Source organism: Eptatretus burgeri, chromosome 2 (assembly GCF_056783735.1).
Source record: "Eptatretus burgeri isolate ZD-2024b chromosome 2, Ebu_testis_v1, whole genome shotgun sequence".
In the NCBI taxonomy this organism is placed as follows: domain Eukaryota; kingdom Metazoa; phylum Chordata; class Myxini; order Myxiniformes; family Myxinidae; genus Eptatretus; species Eptatretus burgeri.
In genome coordinates, this window is record NC_140962.1 from 80,351,718 (window position 1) to 80,378,453 (window position 26,736).

Below are 26,736 nucleotides of genomic sequence, written 5' to 3' on the forward strand. Positions count from 1 at the left end.
TCTATCTACTGATTACACTAGATTAAACAGGTTTTGTTTTCAGATCTGCTTCTATCTAGTAATTACACTACAATAAACAGGTTATGTTTTCAGATCTGCTTAAATCTCACAATTACATTACATTAAACAGGTTATGTTTTCAGATCTGCTTAAATCTCACAATTACATTACATTAAACAGGTTATGTTTTCAGATCTGCTTAAATCTCACAATTACATTACATTAAACAGGTTATGTTTTCAGATCTGCTTAAATCTCACAATTACATTACATTAAACAGGTTATGTTTTCAGATCTGCATCCATCTATTAAATACACCACAATAAACAGGTTATGTTTTCCGATCTGCTTCTATCTAGTAATTACACAACATGAAACAGGTTATGTTTTCCGATCTGCTTCTATCTAGTAATTACACAACATGAAACAGGTTATGTTTTCAGATCTGCATCCATCTAATAATTACACTACAATAAACAGGTTATGTTTTCAGATCTGCTTAAATCTCACAATTACATTACATTAAACAGGTTATGTTTTCAGATCTGCATCCATCTATTAAATACACCACAATAAACAGGTTATGTTTTCAGATCTGCTTCTATCTAGTAATTACACCACATTAAACAGGTTATGTTTTCAGATCTGCTTAAATCTAATAATTACACTATATTAAACAGGTTTTGTTTTCAGATCTGATTAAATCTATTAATTACACTATATTAAACAGGTTATGTTTTCAGATCTGATTAGATCTAATAATTACACTATATTAAACAGGTTACGTTTTCAGATCTGATTAAATCTATTAATTACACTATATTAAACAGGTTTTGTTTTCAGATTTGATTAAATATATTAATTACACCACATTAAACAGGTTATGTTTTCAGATCTGCTTAAATCTATGTCAGGTCAGGTTCGATCTGTGACCTGCTACAGGTACCATGTAAACCTGTACTAACCTGTTCCATGGTCGGGTTGTCGGCGACTAAACCGTCTCCCCCACCAGGTTTTCTGGTGAGGAGGATGTTTGGATATGGACACCCAGCAGGATTAAAAACAAAACCTGTCAAAGGGCGGAGGAGCTCCTTGTGAGCCAACGGCCATCCATATCTAGTGCCCAACTGTGTCTGCGGACGTCCTCCTGCAGTTGGGTTACTTCTTATTAGGAGGTTGGTGGCAGGATTTGCACTCCGGCCACCGTAAAACACTTCATTCCGCAAAACGCAAAAACGCAAAAAAATCTGAAAACCCACTCCGTGGGAGTACCTCCTGTGCAGCTTCCCTTCGCAGGGCAGCTCACCGGATGACGGGATTGGGGCAAAGCCTTCGGGACCCCCAATCTTTGATAGGGGTAACACGATGAAACCACGGGGTAACATCCCTGGGTCAGATTGCGGGAGAGTGTGTCGGAGTGGTGCTGAGGTGTCGTCCACCAGACGGCGGTCTCCTTGGGTTAACCTGAGGCGGTCCATTCGGGTGGGTGCCTGGAATGTCCTATCCCTCTGTTATCATCTGAGCTCAAGCGTTTGGACATCTGAAGTGAAGAGGAGTCTGAAGTGAAGGCCCGCTGCGCCGGTTACTTTGAGCGGTTGTAGCAGGCTGATCCCCCAGCTGTCGAGTTGGACGTCAAGGGTGTTACAATCCCTGTTGCTGACCCTCGAATCAACTGTGGTCCACCTTCGCTTGTGGAAACACGGGCTGCGGTGAACCAGTTGAAACGGGGCAAAGCTCCAGGGATCTGTGGCATCCATGCTGAACTTCTCAAGGCTGGTGGAAATGCTGCACTCGTGTTGTTGCATGCAGTTTTGTGCTCTGCCTGGAACACAGGCATCATCCCAACTGACTGGAAGAGTGGCCTTGTTGTTCCTCTCTGGAAAGGGAAAGGTGATCGTCAAGACTGCAGCAACTACCGAGGGGTGACGCTGCTCTCAGTGCCGGGCAAGGTCTTTGCTCGGATAATTCTTGATAGGGTTCGCAACCATCTGCTTGAGCACCAGCGTCCAGAGCAGTCAGGCTTTACACCAAAGAGGTCAACGATTGACCGTAACCTTGCTCTTCGTGTCCTCACGGAACGCAGACGAGAGTTTCGGCAGGGGCTGCTTGCAGCCTTTGTTGATCTCTGTAAAGCGTTCAATTCAGTGAATCGGGATGTCCTTTGGAGGATTCTTGGTCTTCGTGGGGTGCCACCAAAACTGATCGATCTGATGTATGAACTCTACTCTGGTACTGAGAGTGCTGTGAAGTGTGGTGTATCCATCTCTGACTTATTTCCAGTTGTTACTGGAGTTCGTCAGGGATGTGTACTTGCCCCCACACTTTTCAGCACTTGTATGGACTGGATTTTAGGGAGGATGTCGGAGAGACCAAGCTGCGGTGCATCGTTTGGGAATGTCAAGATCTCGGACCTCGATTTTGCAGATGATGCAGTCATCTTTGCGGAGACTTTAGACATCCTCTTGGGGGCCCTCGAGGTGCTGAATGAGGAGTCGGAGCCGCTGGGATTACGGGTTTCTTGGGTCAAAACTAAGATCCAGGGTTTCGGTGACATCTTGGATGCTGCTGTCCTGTCTGTGTCTGTTTGTGGTGAGGATGTTGAGGTCGTGGAGAGATTCACTTACCTTGGCAGTGATATTCATGTCTCTGCTGGCTGCGAGTCAGAGGTCAAAAGACGTCTGGGTCGGGCCTGGGGAATCATGGATTCACTGGATCATGGGGTGTGGCGCTGCAGGTACCTGTGCGGGAGGACGAAAGTCCGAGTCTTCAGGTCCTTGCTACTTCCAGTCTTGCTCTATGGATGCGAGACTTGGACTCTGACCAAGGATCTGAGACGGAGACTTAATTCCTTTGGTACCAGGTCTCTTCGGAGAATCCTTGGCTATCGCTGGTCGGATTTTGTGTCCAACGAGCGGTTGCTGAGAGAGACTATGATGAGATTTGTTACCTGCATAGTCCGTGAGCGTCAGTTGCAGCTGCATGGACATGTGGCTCGTTTTCCTGACGCTGATCCTGCTCACCAGATTCTCTCAGCGAGGGAGTCTCCTGAGTGGAGGAGGCCAGTGGGCTGACCACGTGCCTCGTGGTTGCAGCAGGTTGACCATCATCTCAAGAAGATGGGGATGGGCCTGGCATCTGCCTGGGGGATGGCCAGATGGAGGCCCCTGGAGTACCGGCGGAAAGTGGACGCAGCGACGCGCTGTTCTGGCACATGCTCCCATACCTGACCTGACCTTTCATCTATTAATTACACTACATTAAACACGTTTTGTTTTCAGATCTGATTAAATATATTAACTACACTAAATTAAACAGGTTTTGTTTTCAGATCTGATTAAGTATATTAATTACATGACATGAAACAGGTTTTGTTTTCAGATATGATAAAATATATTAATTACATTACATTAAACAGGTTTTGTTTTCAGATCTGATTAAATACATTAATTACACTACATTAAACAGGTTACGTTTTCATATCAGATTAAATATATTAATTATACTACAATAAACAGGTTACATTTTCAGATCTGCTTACATCTATTAATTACACGACATTAAACAGGTTTTGTTTTCAGATCTGATTAAATATATTAACTACACTACATTAAACAGGTTTTGTTTTCAGATCTGATTCAATATATTAATTACACGACATTAAACAGGTTGTGTTTTCAGATCAGATTAAATATATTAATTACACCACATTAAACAGGTTACGTTTTCAGATCAGATTAAATATATTAACAACACGACATGAAACAGGTTTTGTTTTCAGATCTGATTAAATATATTAATTACACTGCATTAAACAGGTTTTTTCAGATCTGATTAAATATATTAATTACACTGCATTAAACAGGTTTTTTCAGATCTGATTAAATATATTAATTACACCACATTAAACAGGTTTTGTTTTCAGATCTGATTAAATATATTAATTACACTCCATTAAACAGGCTTTGTTTTCAGATCTGATTAAATGTATTAACCACACTACATTAAACAGGTTACGTTTTCAGATTAGATTAAATATATTAATTATACTACACTAAACAGGTTACGTTTTCAGATCTGCTTACATCTGTTAATTACTACACATTAAACAGGTTTTGTTTTCAGATCTGGTTAAATATATCAATTACACGACATTAAACAGGTTTTGTTTTCAGATCTGGTTAAATATATTAATTACACTCCATTAAACAGGTTTTGTTTTCAGATTTGATTAAATATATTAATTACACTACATTAAACAGGTTACGTTTTCAGATTAGATTAAATATATTAATTATACTACACTAAACAGGTTACGTTTTCAGATCTGCTTACATCTGTTAATTACTCCACATTAAACAGGTTTTGTTTTCAGATCTGGTTAAATATATCAATTACACGACATTAAACAGGTTTTGTTTTCAGATCTGGTTAAATATATTAATTACACGACATTAAACAGGTTTTGTTGTCAGATCTGATTAAATATATTAATTACACTACATTAAACAGGTTTTGTGTTCAGATCTGGTTAAATATATTAATTACACGACATTAAACAGGTTTTGTTTTCAGATCTGATTAAATATATTAATTACACTACATTAAACAGGTTTTGTTTTCAGATGTGGTTAAATATATCAATTACACTGCATTAAACAGGTTTTGTTTTCAGATCTGGTTAAATATATTAATTACACGACATTGAACAGGTTTTGTTTTCAGATCTGATTAAATATATTAATTACACCACATTAAACAGGTTTTGTTTTCAGATCTGATTAAATATATTAATTACACTACATCAAACAGGTTTTGTTTTCAGATCTGATTAAATATATTAATTACACTACATTAAACAGGTTTTGTTTTCAGATCTGGTTAAATATATCAATTACACTACATTAAACAGGTTTTGTTTTCAGATCTGATTAAATGTATTAATTACACAACATTAAACAGGTTTTGTTTTCAGATCTGGTTAAATATATCAATTACACTACATTAAACAGGTTTTGTTTTCAGATCTGATTAAATATATTTATTACACTACATTAAACAGGTTTTCTTTTCAGATCTGGTTAAATATATCAACTACACTACATTAAACAGGTTTTGTTTTCAGATCTGGTTAAATATATTAATTACACAGCATTAAACAGGTTTTGTTTTCAGATCTGATTAAATATATTAATTACACTACATTAAACAGGTTTTGTTTTCAGATCTGATTCAATATATTAATTACACGACATTAAACAGGTTTTGTTTTCAGATCTGATTCAATATATTAATTACACGACATTAAACAGGTTTTTTTCAGATCTGATTAAATATATTAATTACACTACATTAAACAGGTTAGGTTTTCAGATCAGATGAAAGATTTTAATTATACTACACGAAACAGGTTACGTTTTCAGATCTGCTTACATCTATTAATTTCTCCACATTAAACAGGTTTTGTTTTCAGATCTGGTTAAATATATATATCAATCACACTACATTAAACAGGTTTTGTTTTCAGATCTGGTTAAATATATTAATTACACGACATTAAACAGGTTTTGTTTTCAGATCTGATTAAATATATTAATTACACTACATTAAACAGGTTACGTTTTCAGATTAGATTAAATATATTAATTATACTACACTAAACAGGTTACGTTTTCAGATCTGCTTACATCTGTTAATTACTCCACATTAAACAGGTTTTGTTTTCAGATCTGGTTAAATATATCAATTACACGACATTAAACAGGTTTTGTTTTCAGATCTGGTTAAATATATTAATTACACAACATTAAACAGGTTTTGTTTTCAGATCTGATTAAATATATTAATTACACTACATTAAACAGGTTTTGTGTTCAGATCTGGTTAAATATATTAATTACACGACATTAAACAGGTTTTGTTTTCAGATCTGATTAAATATATTAATTACACTACATTAAACAGGTTTTGTTTTCAGATCTGGTTAAATATATCAATTACACTGCATTAAACAGGTTTTGTTTTCAGATCTGGTTAAATATATTAATTACACGACATTGAACATGTTTTGTTTTCAGATCTGATTAAATATATTAATTACACCACATTAAACAGGTTTTGTTTTCAGATCTGATTAAATATATTAATTACACTACATTAAACAGGTTTTGTTTTCAGATCTGATTAAATATATTAATTACACTACATTAAACAGGTTTTGTTTTCAGATCTGGTTAAATATATCAATTACACTACATTAAAGAGGTTTTGTTTTCAGATCTGATTAAATGTATTAATTACACGACATTAAACAGGTTTTGTTTTCAGATCTGGTTAAATATATCAATTACACTACATTAAACAGGTTTTGTTTTCAGATCTGATTAAATATATTAATTACACTACATTAAACAGGTTTTGTTTTCAGATCTGGTTAAATATATCAATTACACTACATTAAACAAATTTTGTTTTCAGATCTGATTAAATGTATTAATTACACTACATTAAACAGGTTTTGTTTTCAGATCTGGTTAAATATATCAATTACACTACATTAAACAGGTTTTGTTTTCAGATCTGATTAAATATATTAATTGCACTACATTAAACAGGTTTTGTTTTCAGATCTGGTTAAATATATCAATTACACTACATTAAACAGGTTTTGTTTTCAGATCTGGTTAAATATATTGTTACGGCTGTGGGAATTTGCATTACACCATAAAGGGCCCTCAGGTGAGATATCTCCATAAGTACGTGTGTAGTTAGCCCAAACCCGTTGTATAGAGGGAATTTATGTGATCCATTCGGGCTGCGATCCTCCAGTTAGTCGTTTTTCTTTCCCTATCTTTGATTTCAAACGAACAAAAACTGCCAAGAATGTTGGTGGGCTTTTTCCGCCATTCTTCCCCGTGCTTGGTGTGAGGGAAGGGGGAGGGGCAGCTCGCCGCCGATTGGTGAATGAACAGTGTGAAGCGGTAGGGGTGAGGGAACGCCCCTTTTAAAGAACCCTCTCGAAGGAGGGTGGAGCCTAAAACGGGGCGGAGCGAAGGGCGGAGCCCCGCGCTATAAAAGTCGGACACGGGCGGGGCGCGTTCTCTCCCCCTTCCTGCTCGCTCTCACTCTTCCTGCGTTCTCTCCCCCTTCCTGCGCTCTCCCTCTTCCTCTCGCTCTGACTCTTGAAACGCGTCTGAAGTCGTTGTTGGGTCATTGCCGAGCTGTGTCGTCGTGGTCAATTGCCTCCGCATCGGTGTGTAGCTCGCGTAGCCTGAGGAGCTCGTTGAAGTCGAGCTGTGTCGTCGTCGAGCCTGGTCGAGTCGGCAGTGGAGGACGGCAGAGGAGACGGAGCTCGGAGTGGAGGTCGTGGGAGGAGGACTCGACGGCCGCACCAAGGGAAGTCCTTTCTTTTCTTTGGGTTTGTGTAAATGACTGTGGGTGGCGCCTGTCCGACAAGTAGAACTGTTTAAGTGTTGCCGTGTGTACGCGTATTCGGTTTTAACTCTTCTTTCGCTTTATATGTGCATTTTGACTATTGTGACTGTAAATACATGCCTTCCATGCTGGTCTGTGTGAATTAAACGTGCTTGTGTGAACTTGTTCTCCGTTTCGTTGCATCCTTTCCTTTGGTTGACTCTCCATCCTGCTTCACGTAAGGGGTTCGTAGTGGGTGCAACATCCCGGTAATTAATCGGAACCGTCAAGGCCGACGATAACACCGTTCGGTTATCACTGTAGCACGGAACGGACCGCTTAAGCGGTTCGTGTCCGGAGTCGGCCTGTGGCGTGGTACGATCGCCCGTCGACCATTTGCGCAGGTACTTAGGTCGATCGAATTTGGCGAGCAACTCTATCCTGCGCGGGTGGGCAATTGGCACGATCGTGGTGAGGTTAAACCCCCACCCGTGATTAGCTCTCGGCGTTGCTCCAAGAGGGTCACGACTGAATTGTCCGTCCGGTGGACGACGTGCCGCGATTTGAGTTACGTGGTCGTTTGCACGCCGACGGGCGTGAATTCGCAACAATATCAATTACACTACATTAAACAGGTTTTGTTTTTAGATCTTATTAAATATATTAATTACACTACAATAAACAGGTTACGTTTCCAGATCTGCTTACATCTATTAATTACTCTACATTAAACAGGTTTTGTTTTCAGATCTTATTAAATATATTAATTACATGACAATAAACAGGTTTTGTTTTCAGATCTTATTAGATATATTAATTACACGACATTAAACAGGTTTTGTTTTCAGATCTTATTAAATATATTCATTACATGACATTAAACAGGTTTTGTTTTCAGATCTTATTAAATATATTCATAACATGACATTAAACAGGTTTTGTTTTCAGATCTTATTAAATATATTAATTACACTACATTAAACAGATTTTGTTTTCAGATCTGATGAAGTATATTAATTACACTACATTAAAGAGGTTTTGTTTTCAGATCTGGTTAAATATAATAATTACACTACATTAAACAGGTTTTGTTTTCAGATCTGATTAAATATATTTTTTACACTGCATTAAACAGGTTTTGTTTTCAGATCTGATTAAATCTATTAATTTTACGACAACAAAAAGGTTTTGTTTTCAGATCTGATTAAATAAACAGGTTTTGTTTTCAGACCTGATTGAATAAACAGGTTTTGTTTTCAGATCTGATTGAATAAACAGGTTTTTTTTTAGATCTGATTAAAGAAACAGGTTTTGTTGTCAGATCTGATTAAATATATTAATTTTACGACAATAAACAGGTTTTGTTTTCAGATCTGATTAAATCTATTAATTCTACGACAATAAACAGGTTTTATTTTCAGATCTGATTAAATATTTTAATTTCACAACAATAAACAGGTTTTCTTTTCAGATCTGATTAAATAAACAGGTTTTGTTTTCAGACCTGATTGAATAAACAGGGTTTGTTTTCAGATCTGATTAAATATTGTAATTATACGACAATAAACAGGTTTTGTTTTCAGATTTGATTAAATAAACAGGTTTTGTTTTCAGATCTGATTAAATATATTAATTTTACGACAATAAAAAGGTTGTGTTTTCAGATCTGATTAAATAAACAGGTTTTGTTTTCAGATCTGATTAAATATATTAATTTTACGACAATAAACAGGTTGTGTTTTCAGATCTGATTAAATAAACAGGTTTTGTTTTCAGATCTGATTAAATAAACAGGTTTTGTTTTCAGATCTGATTGAATAAACAGGTTTTGTTTTTAGATCTGATTAAAGAAACAGGTTTTGTTGTCAGATCTGATTAAATATATTAATTTTACGACAATAAACAGGTTTTATTTTCAGATCTGATTAAATAAACAGGTTTTGTTTTCAGATCTGATTAAATATATTAATTTTATGACAATAAACAGGTTTTTCAGATCTGATTAAATAAACAGGTTTTTCAGATCTGATTAAATAAACAGGTTTTTCAGATCTGATTAAATAAACAGGTTTTTTCAGATCTGATTAAATCTATTAATTTTACGACAAGAAACAGGTTTTGAGGCGTCAACATTTGTTTTATTATTTGTTTTCTGATCTACGTGGATCTACATTAAACACTATTAAACGATGAGGAGATATTCAACATCGAATCAGGTGAGGAATGAATGGAAACTTCACGAGTAAGAAAGAAAAAAAATTAAAAGAAATAAAGATTCTCCAGCGAATTTCCATGAGATCTCACTGGTTCTTAGATGTACTCTCACCCGCAGATCCCGGTGACGCTCTGCATTGTTAAATGATCTGTGTTGTTGTTGTTGTTGTTGTTATTGTTGTCTCGTTTAAATCCACAATGTAAGAGGGAAATGTGGGGTGCGGCTCTTCTTGAACGATGTTTTGGCATTTCGTATGTTAAACCAACGTATTACACAGTTCATCATGACGTGCTCGGCATCGCGAGGTTGTAGTCGGATGACCACGGATTAAATACGTCACTCCACCATTCACAGCCGCTTCTGACCCCGATCCCCTGAGAAGCCTGCTATCGCTTGTCAAGCCAGCCGTTCCGTATCAATCGCTTGCCCATCCGCTTGGCAAGAGGAGCGAGCGATCAAGGGAGGTGCTTGGTCGTGGTAATCAAACCACTTACTAAACTTAAGTAAGCCAAGATGGCCGCTGTAGTCGGATTCAAAACGGTTCGTGGCTTTGTCTTCAATACCACTGTAACAGAGGACGACGTCGAACTATTGAATGGACGTGAGTTTGACGGTTTGTCTGAGTTTGATATTTAACTCAGTACAATGTTCTTTTGTGCGTTATTTCACTGTTAATGGGCTCTCAAACGATTAAATGGGAAAAGGGACAAGTGTTCTTTGTTGGAGGGGAGGAGGGGGAGGGAGAGGAGATGGAAGGAGGGGGAGGGAGAGGAGATGGAAGGAGGGGGAGGGAGAGGAGATGGAAGGAGGGGAGGAGGGAGAGGAGATGGAAGGAGGGGAGGGAGAGGAGATGGAAGGAGGGGAGGAGGGGGGAGGAGATAGGGAAAGGAGGGGGAGGAGAGAGGAGATGGAAGGGGAGGAGATAGGGAAAGGAGGGGGAGGAGATAGGGAAAGGAGGGGGAGGAGGAGGGGGAGGAGATGGAAGGAGGGGGGAGGAGATAGGGAAAGGAGGAGGAGGGGGAGGAGATGGAGGGAGGAGGAGATGGAGGGGGGAGGAGATGGAGGGGGAGGAGATGGAGGGAAAGGAGGGGGAGGAGATGGAGGGAAAGGAGGGGGAGGAGATGGAGGGAAAGGAGGGGGAGGAGATGGGGGGGGAGGAGATGGAGGGAGGGGAAGGGGGAGGAGATGGAGGGAGGGGAAGGGGGAGGAGATGGATGGAGGGAGGGGAAGGGGAGGAGATGGATGGAGGGAGGGGAAGGGGGAGGAGATGGATGGAGGGAGGGGAAGGGGGAGGAGATGGATGGAGGGAGGGGAAGGGGGAGGAGATGGAGGGAGGGGAAGGGGGAGGAGATGGAGGGAGGGGAAGGGGGAGGAGATGGAGGGAGGGGAAGGGGGAGGAGATGGAGGGAAAGGGGAGGAGATGGAGGGAGGGGAGGGGGAGGAGATGGAGGGAGGGGAGGGGGAGGAGATGGAGGGAGGGGGAGGAGATGGAGGGAGGGGAGGGGAGGGGAGGAGATGGAGGGAGGGGAGGGGGAGGAGATGGAGGGAGGGGAGGGGGAGGAGATGGAGGGAGGGGAGGGGGAAGAGATGGAGGGAGGGGAGGGGGAGGGGAGAGGAGGAGAGGATAGGGAGGGGAGGAGGAGGAGAGGATAGGGAGGGGGAGGACATGGAGGAGAGCAGAGGAGGAGGAGGAGGAGAGGGAGGGAGGAGGAGGAGGAGAGGAGAGGATAGGGAGGGAGGAGGAGAGGGTAGGGAGAGGGTAGGGAGGGGGAGGGAGGAGGGGGAGGAGGAGGAGGGGAGGAGGAAGGGAGGAGAGGGAGGAGGTTGTTTCAGATCATAGGTGGAGAATCTTTTCTAGCCCAAGGACCGTCACAATGGTTGTTACCTCCTCCACCGAAGGTGGGTGCACGTGATGTTTCACTCCTGTCTGTCTGTCTGTGTGAGCAGGATATATCAAAAATGTGAATGACGGATTTGGACGAAACCTGATCAATAGGTTGGGTGTGCGACAAGGACAAATTGGCTAGGTTCTGGTGAATATTCGAATCCGGATACGATATATATATATATATATATATATATATATATATATATATATATATATATATATATATATATATATATATATATATATATTCTTCACCATTGATCGATGTGGCCAAAAACTATACATAGCATGATATCTGAAAAAGTTGTGGATGAGTTGGTTTGCTGATGAGAACAAGCCGATTTGATTTTGGTTCAGGTCTGGATTCAGATCCGACCTATCAGTGGGATACAAAACGTAAACTATCCAGCCTGGTGGAGGAATGTGCTCTACCGAGTGCTGTTCTCGTTAACCTCGCCAGAGGAGAGGGTCTTGCATTTGGGTCAGGTTTTTTTTTTGTGCAGAACGTATGTGTATTAATTACATTACTAGCCGAAACTCCGTCACAGACGGATTATGTTCATTCAACCATCATCACCAGCTCAACCACACTCGAGGGACATGGTCTGGGCAGGGCGTGCTTGCCCCCGCGTACTCATCCCCCGCCCCTGCCCCATTCCCCCTCTACTCCCACACCCCCTCCCCCGCCTTCAATTTGCTTACCCCCACCCAAAATTTAATTACCCCAGCCTTGCTGCCCGCTCTTCACTCCCCGCCCCCTGTCTCTTGATTCCCCGCCTCACTTGCCCCCGCCCCATGTCCACTCCCTCACACTCAACCCCACCTAATTCACCCAAGCCCCCGCCCACTCATCCCCCGCCCCATTTCCCCCATCTCCCGCTTTCAATTTGCTTACTCCTGCCCAAAAATTTGCTTACCTTGCCCCCCGCCTCTTCACTCCCTGCCCCCGTCTCTTCATCCCCCGCCCCCGCCTCTTCACTCCCTGCCCCCGTCTCTTCATCCCCCGCCCCTGCCTCTTCACTCCCTGCCCCCGTCTCTTCATCCTCCACCCCCGCCTCTTCACTCCTCGCCCCCGTCTCAACGAAAAGTGTTTATTCTGCTTCAGAGTTGAAAGTTGACTATTGCCACGATGTGCGATGCACTCTTACAGGTACGAAGTTTCTTTCAGTCCAGGTCACAGTACCGAGAAAAACGTGACGCGATCGCGAGGAGGAGCACAAAATTGGTCCTTCAGCAATTAATATATAGAAGATACAATGTTTCTTGTTTCATTTTTTTGTGTCAAATTCACATTCTGAGGTAGTCAGCATGTGCAGAAGAGGGTTTTACATTGCAGACGCCATTTTTGAGGAGTGGAATTACACCTCTCAGCGGTAATGGTTTGTCGACGACAGACATAATGACATCAGCGAATGACCAATGATGTCATAACGTCCTGACGCCTCTCAGTGGTGTCGTCACACGTCGCCATGTAAACGAATGTAAAATGAAAAGTGTTTATTCTGCTTCAGAGTTGAAGGTTGACTATTGCCACGATGTGCGATGCACTCTTACAGGTACGAAGTTTCTTTCAGTCCAGGTCACAGTACCGAGAAAAACGTGACGCGACCGCCAGGAGGAGCACAAAATCGGTCCTTCAGTATTAATATATAGATATCCTTTAGAAGCCAAAGACCATTAAGACTACGAAGACCCTAAAGACACCCAAAACCCTTTTGAGTCCCCTTAGACCATCGAGACCCTTTTGACCTCTTGGATCCTCATAGACCCTTTTGAGCCCTGAAGACCCTGACACTCCTTTAGACCATTTAGATCTTTTAAGACCTTTCAATCTTTAGGCTTTCAAACCATTTGACCTTCCCAACTTTTCAGACGTTTGACATTTACAACTCGATCTCTTATTTTGCAATCAACGACCTTGCATGCAGTACTTCCTTCCTTCCATTAATTTTCCACACAAAACAAGTCCTGGTGAGGGTCTACAACTCTGAACGCCCTTTCCAGTTAACTCTTGTTGAACTTGGTATGGGCCTGCGGGCCAGTTATATGCAAAACCCAAGTGAGACGGCTGAGAGTGCATACCTCCACATTATCCTGCCATCCCTTCCTCCATAATATACTGAACAAAATATCACCCAGCTGACCAGGTGAAAAGGTGCTGCTGGCCGTGTCTGGCCCATTGGTTCCCCATGCTGAGTGTCGAGGCAGTGGTAAGCACAGGGTTACAAGGTGGTGGGTACGTAGCAGAAGGGGGGAGGGGTAGGGAGCGGGTGCTGTGCGGAACTCTTTTCCTTCCATAGTTATTGAGCATAAAGTAAATTGTATTTTTGGCCTCACAGTTTAAAGTGGCAGGTCCATATAAAACTGGAATGGCACTCGGTAGAGGGCATACCTCCACCAGGCTGGATAGTTTACGTTTTGTATCCCACTGATAGGCTGGATCTGGATCCGGACCTGAACCATAATCTAATCGGCTTTTTCTTGTCACCTACGCAACAGATCCACTAAGTTTTGACGTAATCAGTCCATGTTTGACACAATATATCATTTTTGGCATCATCTTTCAATAGTGAAGAATCACCTTAAAAATAAAAAAAATTCCCGGATCCGGATCTTCACCAAAATCTCATCATTTCCTCCTTGTCACACACTCAACCTGTTCACAAACTTCATTTGAATCTGTCCATAACTTTTTGAGATATCCTACTCACAGACAGACAAACAAACAGGCTGGTCAAAACATAACCTCCGCTATAAGTTTAAACATGATATTGTAATTATTTTGATTTTTAACCTTGATGGCTGTTGTTCTGGCATACAGCCTCGAGGTTCTGGTTACCATCCATGTGAAATCTGTTGTTTTTTTTCCTTTTAATCACAGCATTGCGTGTCTACAATTCAATCAGGATATATGAAGGTAAAAGAAAAGAAAACCACTTCCAGCTCCTGAGTGAGGATGCTTTGGGTGAGGTCACTTTGAAGGGGTACCCAGTTTGTCCTGAGCTGGACAAACTTTATCAGGAAGTCAACGGCAAGTCAACACTATCATTTTCTTTAACATTTGTAGTATACGTACTTTTCGCACATCCTTCATCTGCAACTTTCTTTTATTCTTGCATTAATTTTATTTTATTTATGAGTTGTGCAGGTACCATAGAAGAAGTCCGACCAGCTCTATCTTCAAGTACAGCCTTAAGTGAAGGCATTCCAAATGAGGAAGCTGTTGCTTATGAGGACGATGTGAAAAAGAGTACGTTTTGTTTTTTAATGACTGACCATCTGAAATAATCATATTTATTGTAAAAATTCTAGTGTTTATCACATTATTCATAGCTTTATCGTCAGGTAACACCTTAAAAAAAAAGATTATTTTGATGATTGCTATGATGATGCTTAATCTTCAGTAGATAATTCAAACTTAAACACGTTTTCTTCTTTTGCATGGGGGCTCTGTCCACAACCTGTCCAAAGGAGTTGCTTACGTCGTTACGTTAGGTGGGCAGCTGAGGTTTCTTTTCCCACTCCAACCCATCAATGCAGGGAGAACATATTTTGCAAGGATCATTTTAATCATTGCAATTTGTATCTCTTCTTGGTTTGATCTTCAGACTGGAGTCACATTGAAGTGAAAGCCCTTATTCACTTGTATGAAGAGAACAAGGCCTCCTTTGAAAACCACATCATGAGGCGGAAGGATGTGTGGAAGAAAATTGCCAAGAAGCTCAACAAGGAGGGTGACACAACCTTCAGTGTTGACCAGGTGGACAGGAAATGGAGGAATTTAAAGGATCGGTAATTTTTACAGAATTTTCTCACTTGTGGATGACGATGCAAGAGAACATGTGAAATATATTGAATTTTATTTTTTTGCAGGTCTTGGATTTTTCTAAATGTCTGTTTCCTGGAAACATTTCAGCCCAAATGTGCACAACAATGCTGGCCTTTTCAGTTTTGTTTCTAAAGGTTGGATTTGTGGATTACATATGTGTATGTATATATAGTTGCGGCTGGGGGTCGGGTGAGCAGACCACTGTGGGGGGAGAGCTATCTCGGGTTCCCACCAGACTCCCCGGAATCACAGGTCATCGCACACGGATAACTCCATGACGTGGCGGGTCGCTAACCGACCGTGAACGCCAATAACCCAACCACGTGACTTAGGGTCCTCCGTGTAATATCGGTTACCTAAAAATAATCACGTGACCTAATTACTGGGGGACACGCCGGTATGCCTTGTCCGAACCGTGTCACCTTACCGGGTCAGATGCAGCTGTGCGACACTGCCAAGGACGTACCGGCTAAAAGGAACGGATCGTTGGGAGATAAAGTCCCGGCGGGGCTCGGATGCGGACCATGCTGGATCAATGAAAGAAAAGGCAAAAACGAGCTGGGAACATTTCTACACAATCATTTATTAACAGGCAGGCGAGGAAAAGTATGTGGCACAGTGAATATATTTATTGTTGTGTGTAAGCAGGGATAGAAAGAAATGTGTGGTGCGACAACAAAACAAGCAACTTAATAAAGCAGACACAGAACAGACTTATCCCGATATAATTTTTCTGCACTCTTAACTTAAGCGAGGACAGGCGCCATGACACACACACACACACACACACACACACACACACACACACACACACACACACACACACACACACACACACACACCCCGATGAAGAGGAGTTGATCTCAAGAAAGGAGAGGAGATGAGGCTAACGGTCTCATAATATTTTGCACGGTTGACCGACCATGCTACTCAGTATGTTTTGGGGGATGCTCTACCGAGCTATTCCAGTTCGAGGGTTGGTGCGTTGTCTCCTACTTGATCACGATGTCGTCGCAGCACATGCACCGATCCAGAGAAAGGGTGAGGCCGTCTCGCGTGAGGTAGGGCGGTAGGCAGAGCCAGGTGGGTGGGTGGGTGGAGCCAGCGGCGAGAAGCAGGTGGAAGGGCGGAGTCAGCACGCAAAGTCAAAGATCGAGAGGCAAGCGGATGGAGTTGGCGGATCCATACGGCGAATGTAAGAATTCCAGAGATAGGGAGGTGAAGATCGAGAACGAGTGGGCGGAATGGCAGATGAGACTTGCGGGGCAGCAGGCATATGCAGAGACCGATTCAAAACCAGGCAAAGATGATGACGACCACAACGACGACTACGACACCGGACGGCCTTGTGATCCGTCCTTTATTGGTCCGGTGGTGCAGGGCGGGGCACCGCCCGAAGCGATGCATCGTCACCCGAATCAGTCGCTCCAAATTGGGCCCCATCCACCGCACAGCCCGGCCGCCATGGCCGGAAACGGCCTTATTGTAATCCAGCGAGAGACTGAAGAGCTGCGAAATTGTCTCGCTCTGAACCCGGTGATATGAATCGCCTTGCACCGAACTCCAGAGTTGTGCTCCGGCGACTGGCCGAGGGCCGCGTCGGCCCCGTATGCCTCCTCGGGCACCCCCAGCGCGCTGCGGTTGGCGCTGATCAATGTGCTTGCTTCGTCTGGATGCCATGCGGTCTGGGCGATCCAGGCCGTACAGCATGGCTCTGCTTAGTGGCGACTGCAACGAGGCGGGGTGCGGGAGGATGTCTGCCATCTGCGGGAGACATTGGTGGCCACAGTGGTATGCGAAAATTGACGGTAAGACACCGTTGTGAATCAGAAACCAGACCTGAATGAAGAGGTGCGTTATTCATGCCCCGTACTGTGCGAGATTAAGTGCAAGATTGAAAATTGAGTGTTTGGGTTAATTAAAACACCCCTTTTGAAGATCATTAATGGCCTTATTTAATTGTATCCTTCATCAGTTGATCCTCGGCCACCTCGCTCTCTAGGGTCTTAAGATGTTTCTTGGGTAATCTCACGGGGACTGAAGACTGCCATGTTTTATGGCCTGCTCAACCATACCTTGACTTGGAACAGGCCGCAACGATTTCTGAACGATAAAGATTGTTTTTTCACTTTCCTCACTCGTATCGAATGCCTGTTCATCATAGCTACTAATCGTTGTGTTCCTCGCTTTTGTAAGTTCGATAAGCTTTAAAATTAGGTGCTTGAGACGATTTCATGCATTATGAGATGATTTTCCACGATCTACTCTCACGGACTAATTAAAGTTTATCATCAAAATATGATTTTGCTTTTTAGGATCGGATATCGTCCGGACTAACGAAGTGTTGAAATCTGTTGTGAAATCTGATAATTTAAAGAAATAACGAGTCTTATAACGAATCCGATATACCTACTTACTTTATACAAGCAAGGCCGTTCCCTCCTCCATACATACACAAGAATATGTGAAATTTCCAAAGCATTAAACTTATCTTTTTCTACTGTTTGGAGAATTATATTGAAAGAACAAAAAATTTAGTAACATAACAAAATTTTCAAGCTTCATTATGCCATATGATTTAATGCATTCACTACAAGACCTCACACCTCTCTCCCAGAGGGACTGCCTATCCATAGCATCTGCCAGATCTGTGTATATTTTCAGAGATTTTGTGAGGTGCTCCACAGGGAATCAAAGCAAATCTGGTGAAAAACGGACGTTTTAAGAAAAGTCTGGTGTCTCCGGGAGGTGTACTTGGCGAGTGAGCGCTTGGCGAGCTCTCTCCAAGCTGCTTGGTTGTTCGTTTTGGTAAAAGTACCCGTGCTCTCAATTGAACATCGATTAGACAGACGTACGTTTCCACCTGTGTTGGGCCCTGCGGTGTCGTGCGGTTGGTACCTCGGGAGGCGTCTCATTGGTTGAAAATGTGAAATTTTATTTTTACAGGACATCGTTTTGTTTAACCTTTTAGTGTGATCTCCTTTAAATAGAATCCAGCCTTCACTTTGACATCGATACATCAATAAAAACAATAAGGCCCATCCAACCAGGTGTTTGCCATGATCTGGTAATGAAGGCAAAGAGCAGGGGTTCTTAACCTTTTGATGATTCCAGACCCCCAATGGATTGCCCAACATGGTCCCATACCCCCTTCGCTTGACTGTCGAAATCATCATCATCACCAGTCCTATTAGTTGACAGAATGAATTCCAAAGATGTCAATAGCTTGACTTGTAGTCAACAGCTACAAGTATTTTACAATACCAGTGCGTGCCCATACGTGCGTGGCCGAACGTGCAAAAAAAAAACAAAAAAAAACTTTCAAACTGCGTGCCAGAAACAACAACCACACAGGCCGTTCCTTCACTCTCGCGTGCCTGTACGTGCGTGGCCGTACGTTTGTGGCCGTACGTGCGTGGCCATAGGTGCAAAAAAAAAAAAAAAACTCAAACCGCGTGCCAGAAACAACAACCACACAGGCCATTCCTTCGCTCTCACATGCCCCTACGTGCGTGCCCGTACGTGCGTGGCCGTACGGGCAAAAAAAAATTGTGACGTCATAGCACCGTGTCCTGTCATTGGTTTGGTAAATAAATGGCCATAACTTGGAGACCACTTGTCCGATTAATATCAAACCTTGAAAAGGCACATCCACAGGGCCCCAGCAATATACATGGCAAGTTTCAATGAGATCGGACCAGTGGTTGGCGAGAAACAGCGGTCACAGACACACACACACACACACACACACACACACACACACACACACACACACACACACACACACACACACACCTGGAATTATAGATAGATAACTTTGATTCACCTATTTCAGATTATAAATCAGCAACTTTACTTCTTATAGTTGAGTTTTATTACACAAAAGAAGAAAACAAACTTGAATGTGCAAGTTTTTCAATATCTCGACTACATAACGCACACTCTTGCTAATCTAGTGAGATATTTGATGTTTTGTGCAATCAAAATATGGAATCGGGGTACCGTTACTGACAATGCTACTCGCATGTCATCTGATGCATCAAGTCGATTTCTCCACTTTGATTTCAGATTTAATAATGCAGAGAATCCTGTTTCACAAAGGTACGTACTTGTGAAGGGAACCAAAACATTCATTGCCCTCATAGCCAAGTTTGGGTAAGCTGCGATTTGCTCACACCAAAACTGCTTAACATCCATCCCAGCCCTTTCAAAATCAGCTTTCTTTCTTGGGTCTACTTGGAAGTCAATGAAATCATCATTTGCTGAATCGTTGTCACTCAATCTCGATATATCAAACGAGAAAGAGTTTTGGATCCAAACAGATTTGATGCTAAGATCATCAATATCTGAGAAGTAACCTTCAAAATTTGTACATAGGACTTCCAAATGGTTCTTGACTTCTTGAAGTATTTCTACAGGCAATGATTTACCATCTCCAGTAAGAATATTGTCAAGGATTGGAAAGTTTGCCAGGTTTCCGCTTTCAACACGGCAACTCCAAATAGGTAATTTCCTTGTAAATGCGACAACTTTTCCTTCTAACAACTTTTCAAATAACACATGATTTTTTTATGGAACAACAGTATCCGAGAAATTTTATTTAAAAAAAATAATATTAATAATAAGTAATACATTTATGTCATTCCTAAAACTGTTAATTGGTACCAGAACCATTAAAATGAACATCATTAAAAAACAATGCTAAACCAATGAAGGAAAGGACGAGGACGAGCTGAAACATTCAACAAGAGGGGATATTTATTTACAATAGGGTGGAAGGAACACATAAAGGGCAGAGTTAAACCGACTATAAAGGATGTACATTATATATCGATAAAAGGATGTACATTATATATCGATGTACATTATATAACATTATATAACCGACTATAAAGGATGTACATTATATATCGATAAAATAATGTACAGCAAAAGCACTTAACCAGTTGCTACTTAAACAAGACAGGCCCACACACACCCAAAGAAAAGAAATGGACCTCAAGGGTCTTCATTATTCCTTCAGCTCGGAGGGAAGTCGAGCTGAGGGACGAGACCGTGGCTGGCTACCTGGCCGCGAGCGCGCAGCTGGACGTCCACAACTTCCCGGAGCTCCAGTCACCAGATAACGGACCAGGCTAGCCAGACGCAGACCAGCGCCAGCGACGAGATGAGGCCAGACAAGCCTTTCTTTCTTGAACATATTCTGTCTTGAATATTGTCTTGAATATCCCCCCTATTGTAAATAAATATCCCCTCTTGTTGAATGTTTCAGCTCGTCCTCGTCCTTTCCTTTCCTATCGATAAAATAACTTTGCAGCGCATGTACACGTAATTCCCATTAGTATATCAAATATATTCGTAATCAAATATACTGTATACAAATATTCAGAGATCGAGTTAAGTCCCATACCCCCAGCATTTCGTTCCTATACCCCCAAGGGGTATGGATACCCCTGGTTAAGAACCACTGGTATAGAGTATAGATCAACATTTTGTTTTCTGAGCCTTGATATATTTTTCAATTGAATTTTGCAAATTTCCCTCTTGAATTCCTCTTTCAAAGAACTCTGTTTAAAGGTAAATCTTTGTGTTTGTCATTTTAATGTATTTTATGCGTGTGGACATATATAAACTGTATTACCATAACGTGCGTGCGTGCGTGCGCTCATTGTGTGGAGGAAATGTACAGAGATGAGAAGTTACGTAGCAACTTTCTTTTTACTTCGCATGGTAAAAACAAAGGTACGTTTTTAACAAAAAGATGGATGTTCATTCTTTAAACGGCAGTCTCTTTCCAGTTCACTCCCTCCAGCCTCTTTCTCTATGTCTGTCGTCCTTCAGCATACTAATCCTAAAATGTTCAAAGTCCCAGTTTTGATAACAGCCCATTATTACATGGGGGAAAAAAAAAACATGTTCTGACAAAAATTCACTGAGACCACATAACTATCATGTGCAAAACAGTACAATTTGAACCACTTATTTTAACCTCAGTTTCATTATTCTACAGATATAAACGGATTGTTGATGTGAACAAGCGGACAGGCCGATGGAGGAGTAGCTGGCTGTACTTTGATCTCATGGATCGGATTCTGCAAAAGGACCTTTCCATTTACCCTCCGTGCATCATACAAGCAGGGTGCTCTTATACTGTGGAGACTGCAGGAGCTGTGACACTTACTGCAGATTCTCTGGAGCAGACAGTGTCTCCTCTTGTCTCATCAACCTCACCCCCAACTACAACTTCAGCTTCTTCAGAAAAAAGGTCAAGATCAAATGACGATGATTCACCCCAGTGCGTCATCCGTTACATCGAAGGGTTTGCCTTAGAAGGATCAGCACAAAACAAGAGGGTCACAAAGCTGTTAAAGAAGATTTATAAAGAAAAAAAGAGAAGGAATGATTTATTTGAGAGATTTCTCAACATGCGATCTTCTTCTACTAATAATGACTAAAATGCTTTTTGTGTTGTAATGGTCCTTTGAATGACTTTATTAACATGATTCAAAACCGCCCTTTGAGACTGGCTGGTGTGCACGCACTGCCTTTCATAATTAAAGTGTGAAGATGGGCAGAGCTGAGGTCAGAAATCACCCAGGTCGACGGAGTTTCGTCTGGGCAGGATCCGGGTTGAACCAGAGTGAGGTGCCGCGTGATTTGAGGTGCAGTGACGTTTTATGAGCGGAGGGTTTTTAATAAGTTCTGGGTTCTGTCGTGATGTGACAATCTTTGCTGTTCAATATTTGTTGATCCTTTCTTCTTTTCACCCTTCACAGAATCAGTCAAGTGAGTAATAACACATTATTGTCTCTGGTTGATTGTACTCTGGACATTGGGCGGTCTGCATTTTATTTATTATTATTATTTTTTGTATACATAGTCAAGGCTCGTGGAAGAGCTAGTACAAGTACACTGAATGGATCAGGAAGCAACAAGACGAAAGGAACAGTTGAGAGAGGGGGACATAACAACAGCAGAGTTGAAGGCCATGATAGAGGAAGACTTGGACAAACAAGGGGTCTCAGGAGGAATGAGACAATGGGGGCATGAGAGGATGCATGGAGTGGACAAAATGTACAGCGGCCTCCATAAGTTTGTTTTTTTTTGTCGACACTGTTGAGGCTCATCTGAAAGTTAACGTACAGAACGTACAAGGGGAGCGGGAGACAAGAGGGGTGGCAGAGGGAAGGAAAAAAACAGTGGGGAACTGAGACATGAGATGTGTGGAAGGGAGAGGGATTGAGCAGGGTACACAGGGTAAAGATGGACACGACAGGGACTTTGAGGTCCTTACACGGCAGGGACTTTCACGAAGGAAAGCAGGGAATTTGAAGGAGGTGGGTTTGTGGGGGTAGAAAGGATTGTGGTTTTGGATGGGGGACTTTCAGGTCATTGATAAATGACAAAATTCTCTGCAAGGTACAAATCGCGTCACCTGCTGGGCATACCTGCAATGTGGAGCTTATTGTTGATATTGGCTCCTCGGTCTCTATTCTGCCAGAACGGCTGAACTGGAGACATTTTGCCAACTGCCCTTTGAGTCTCATGTCTCATGTCAAACGAGTCATTTACTTGAAAGATGACTTACCTGTACTGGGATGCCTGAATCACCATTTTTTTCACTGTGGTGTTATGACTCCAGCTACGTTCTATGTAGTTAAGTCTGCTTCACCACTGCTGGGAATGGATTTGATAAAATTGTTGCACTGCCACACTTGGGACATAAAGTCCCAAGTTGGGCTCTGCCATTACCTTAATTGATTACTTCAGCAAATGGCCAGGAGTAGCCTTTATGTCCCAAGTCATTTTCAGTCAATCACTGAAGGTGATTCTTGCATGTCATCTCAACTGAGCGACAAAACTGAAAGCCTTCTCTGCTCAACTTCAGCCAGTCGACCTGCTGAGGGACACGAGCACAAAGTGTTAATATCCATTGATGGTCCGTCTGAACGTGGCATGTAGTACTGCCGCTACGTCATCACCTTGGTTGACTATTACAGTAAGTGGCCTGAGGTGGCATTTACTTCAAGTGCCACCACAGAGGTCGTTACTGCTTTTCTCTCGGCAATTTTCAGTTGAGAAGGGAGTTCCCACTGGGTTATAACTGACAATGGCCCTGAATTCACGTCCACTGACTTCTCTCAGTTCTTGGAGGTGAGGAGAGAGAGAACGAGAGAGAGAACGAGAGAGAGAACGAGAGAGAGAACGAGAGAGAAAACGAGAGAGAAAACGAGAGAGAAAACGAGAGAGAAAACGAGAGAGAAAACGAGAGAGAAAACGAGAGAGAAAACGAGAGAGAAAACTTACTCCAACGTTTATTACCCTCAAGATAACGTTGATGTGGAGAGGTTTAACAGGATGTTGAAGGAGTGCATACAGAATGCGGAGCGACAACAGAAACCTTGAAAACCTGCGGAAACTGAATTTCCTCAGAACTTTTGGGCAACACCACAGGTCACTACCGGTGTATCGCCATTCGAGTTGTTTCACAAAAAGGAAGATGTGCACCAAGCTGAACGTCTTTCTGGTTATCGGTGATTCCGAACTGTACCTTGTTACGGTAGATACCTTTTATTTGAAAGGTGCTTGAAAAGCAGGTTACAGTTTATCTTAAAGTTTATTGTTCAGTTCAGTCCACTGTACTGTGTTAAAAGGTAGTCACTTGCTGTGGGGCTGATGTAGTATTGGGAGTTGCATGAATATTAATGAATGCATGATGAACCGGAACTGACGAGGCAGAACCGAGCATGACGTCAAAGAGCTGTGGAGCAAGGGCAGCAGGATTCACATCATATTGGCGACGAGGATGGCTCACCTTGCTCTTACACCACCTGCTGCATTCTTACCAAGTCCGGGTGAGCCTACGATACCTTTTACGTCATGGATGTGCATGTTCGAGAACATCATGCTGGTGGTAAATGACGACGCACTTTCTGACGTGAGGAAGCGTGCATTGCTTATACACTGCCTCGGAACTGAAGGGCAGCGTTTATTGTAGAGTGTAGACCCACCCAGTTGATGAGGACACGTACTTTGTTGCTGTCGGTACAACCTTTTTTTTCATGCCAAAGGTGAACGTTGTTTTCGAACGATATAAGTTTCGTCCACGAGCACAGAGGCCGGGTGAATCGACTGCTCAGTTCGTTGCTGCTTTACGTGAGATTGCGGTTAATTGAGAGTTTAGTGACCTCTGATGAAATGATACGAGATCAGCTAATGGAAAAAACCCTAACAGCTTGTATATGTGAACGGTTGCCTTTGGAAGTGGAGCTTACATGCAGAAAGCCCTCGTAATGGCGGGACAAGTCGAATCGGCCATGGCGGAAGCAAAGGCAATTACATGCGGCATGTCGACGTCCTTTCAGGATGTAAATACAATACCCACACGTGCCAGTGTGGAGCAACACAGGCGTGACCCCACCCACAGGGACACTTCAAATGAACCTGCAAACCCAAAATTTTTACAAGCTCGACAGGTACGACAAGAGAGTACTTGTTATCGTTGTGGTTCTGCAATGCACTTCGCCAATTACGCAAGATGCCCTGGAAAAGATGTAAATTGCAGGCATTGTGGCAAAAGTGGACATTTCGTTAAAGTATGTCGCAGTAAAGACCACAAATACCAAGTCCGGGAAGTAACTGTTTTAAGCATAAACACACAAGCCTCTGAACAAATTAGAGGGAACCTATTTTGTGATGTTTGTCTTTGCACACCTGATGGACAGGCATACTCAGCTAAATTGCGAGTGGACACATTTTCAGTCATTTCCATACTTCCAGAATCTACCTACCTGGAGCATTTCAAGAATGCACTTCTTAGTAGACATGTTAAGTGCACAAAATAGGGTGTTGACTTCAAATCATGATGCAAATGTCCCCTTTGGCATGGAAGTTCCTTCAGGTCATAGAAACAAATTTATCCAAAGACACGGCATATCTCAAAATCCAAGATGGCCACCGTCGACCATTTTGGAAAACGGCCCAGTCAGAGCTCATGAACCGTTTGTCATAGAAACTATTATGACCAAAGATCGTAAAGCACAGCAAGATAGCCCACTCGTGCGCAATCGCGTTCAATTCGGTGAAGTACGCAACGGAGCAGTACGGCGGCCATTTTAGCAAGCAAGCTGCTTTTTTCGTTGTAGTTTGACCGCGGAGTAGGAGACAGGAGAGGGGCGGGAAAGAGAGTAAGGCGATGATACATTAGCCATGTACAAGACAGTTTCTTTTTATCACAAGTGAAATTACACAAAATAAGAAGAGATGAGATAGAAGAAAAGGAGAGAAAGAAAGAAATTAGGATGGAGAAATAGAAAAGAAGAGAAACTAACAGCTAAAAAAAAGAAAAGGCAAATTGAGAGAGGAAAGGATAAAAATCAAAGGCCAGACACATGCAGAAAGTATATTATTCTTACCTGTAGACATATATATATATATATATATATATATATATATATATATATATATATATATATATATATATATATATATATATATATATATATATATATGTCATCAACAAAAGGAGTCATGCAATACAATCTGTATGATAAATATCACCTTCCAAGAAAGTATCCTTCGAAGTAACTATTTAGGCATGGGGAGAAATCCGGGGAGGGGAGGCAAGGGTCACCCCTGCCCCCCCCCCCCCACACACATACATACACACACATTCAGAAACACACATACACACACACACACAATCACAGAGGGACACACACACACATACACACACACACACACAATCACAGAGAAACACACACAATCACAGAGGGACACACACACACACAATCACAGAGAAACACACACAATCACAGAGGGACACACACACACACACACACAATGCAAACATTCACAATATGCAATAACCTGTTACAATATCAAAATGATTGCTGTTCACGTTAATATGGAAGAATTTATATTTAAACTTCATAACTTTACAATATATTTACAAATGCCTTTGTATTCCAAGTACAGTATTTCTTTCTTTTCCTTTACAAGTCTGCATTTTCCAGTGTCTTCATTCATGCATATGGATTTACTTCACTAGAAAAAGAAAAGTTATGTGTCATTGGCAAATGTACTTTTAAACGCTTGCCTGCAATGATTTTTCACACATTTTACAGGTGGAAATGAAACTTACAGTACCCATGCTGAACATTGCATCATCTCCTGACAATTAATGAAAAGATAAATTATTTTCAATTATTTGCACTACATTAAGTCGCTATTAGATGCACAGGTGTCCATGTATTTAAACATTCCAGTGTTCATCTACATTTCAATGTCTTGTACAATTTTAAATCCTATCCCAACAATGTACTTGTAATGTAATGCATCATGACAGCAGAAATGAATGATCTGTTTGTTTTCCTTCGTTTTGCGACAGAGCCA

General features: G+C 41.8%; 1 protein-coding gene across 1 annotated transcript; it reads left to right on the forward strand.

Moving 5' to 3' along the window:
* Positions 1-9,800: 9,800 nt before the first annotated feature.
* LOC147032403 (uncharacterized) lies at positions 9,801-25,998 on the forward strand. Its single transcript, XM_085870007.1, has 5 exons — positions 9,801-10,226; positions 14,395-14,544; positions 14,662-14,763; positions 15,122-15,305; positions 21,353-25,998. Exons 1-5 carry the CDS (start codon positions 10,139-10,141, stop codon positions 21,795-21,797), a joined length of 969 nt encoding a protein of 322 aa, XP_085726133.1. The 5' UTR covers positions 9,801-10,138; the 3' UTR covers positions 21,798-25,998.
* Positions 25,999-26,736: the final 738 nt, after the last annotated feature.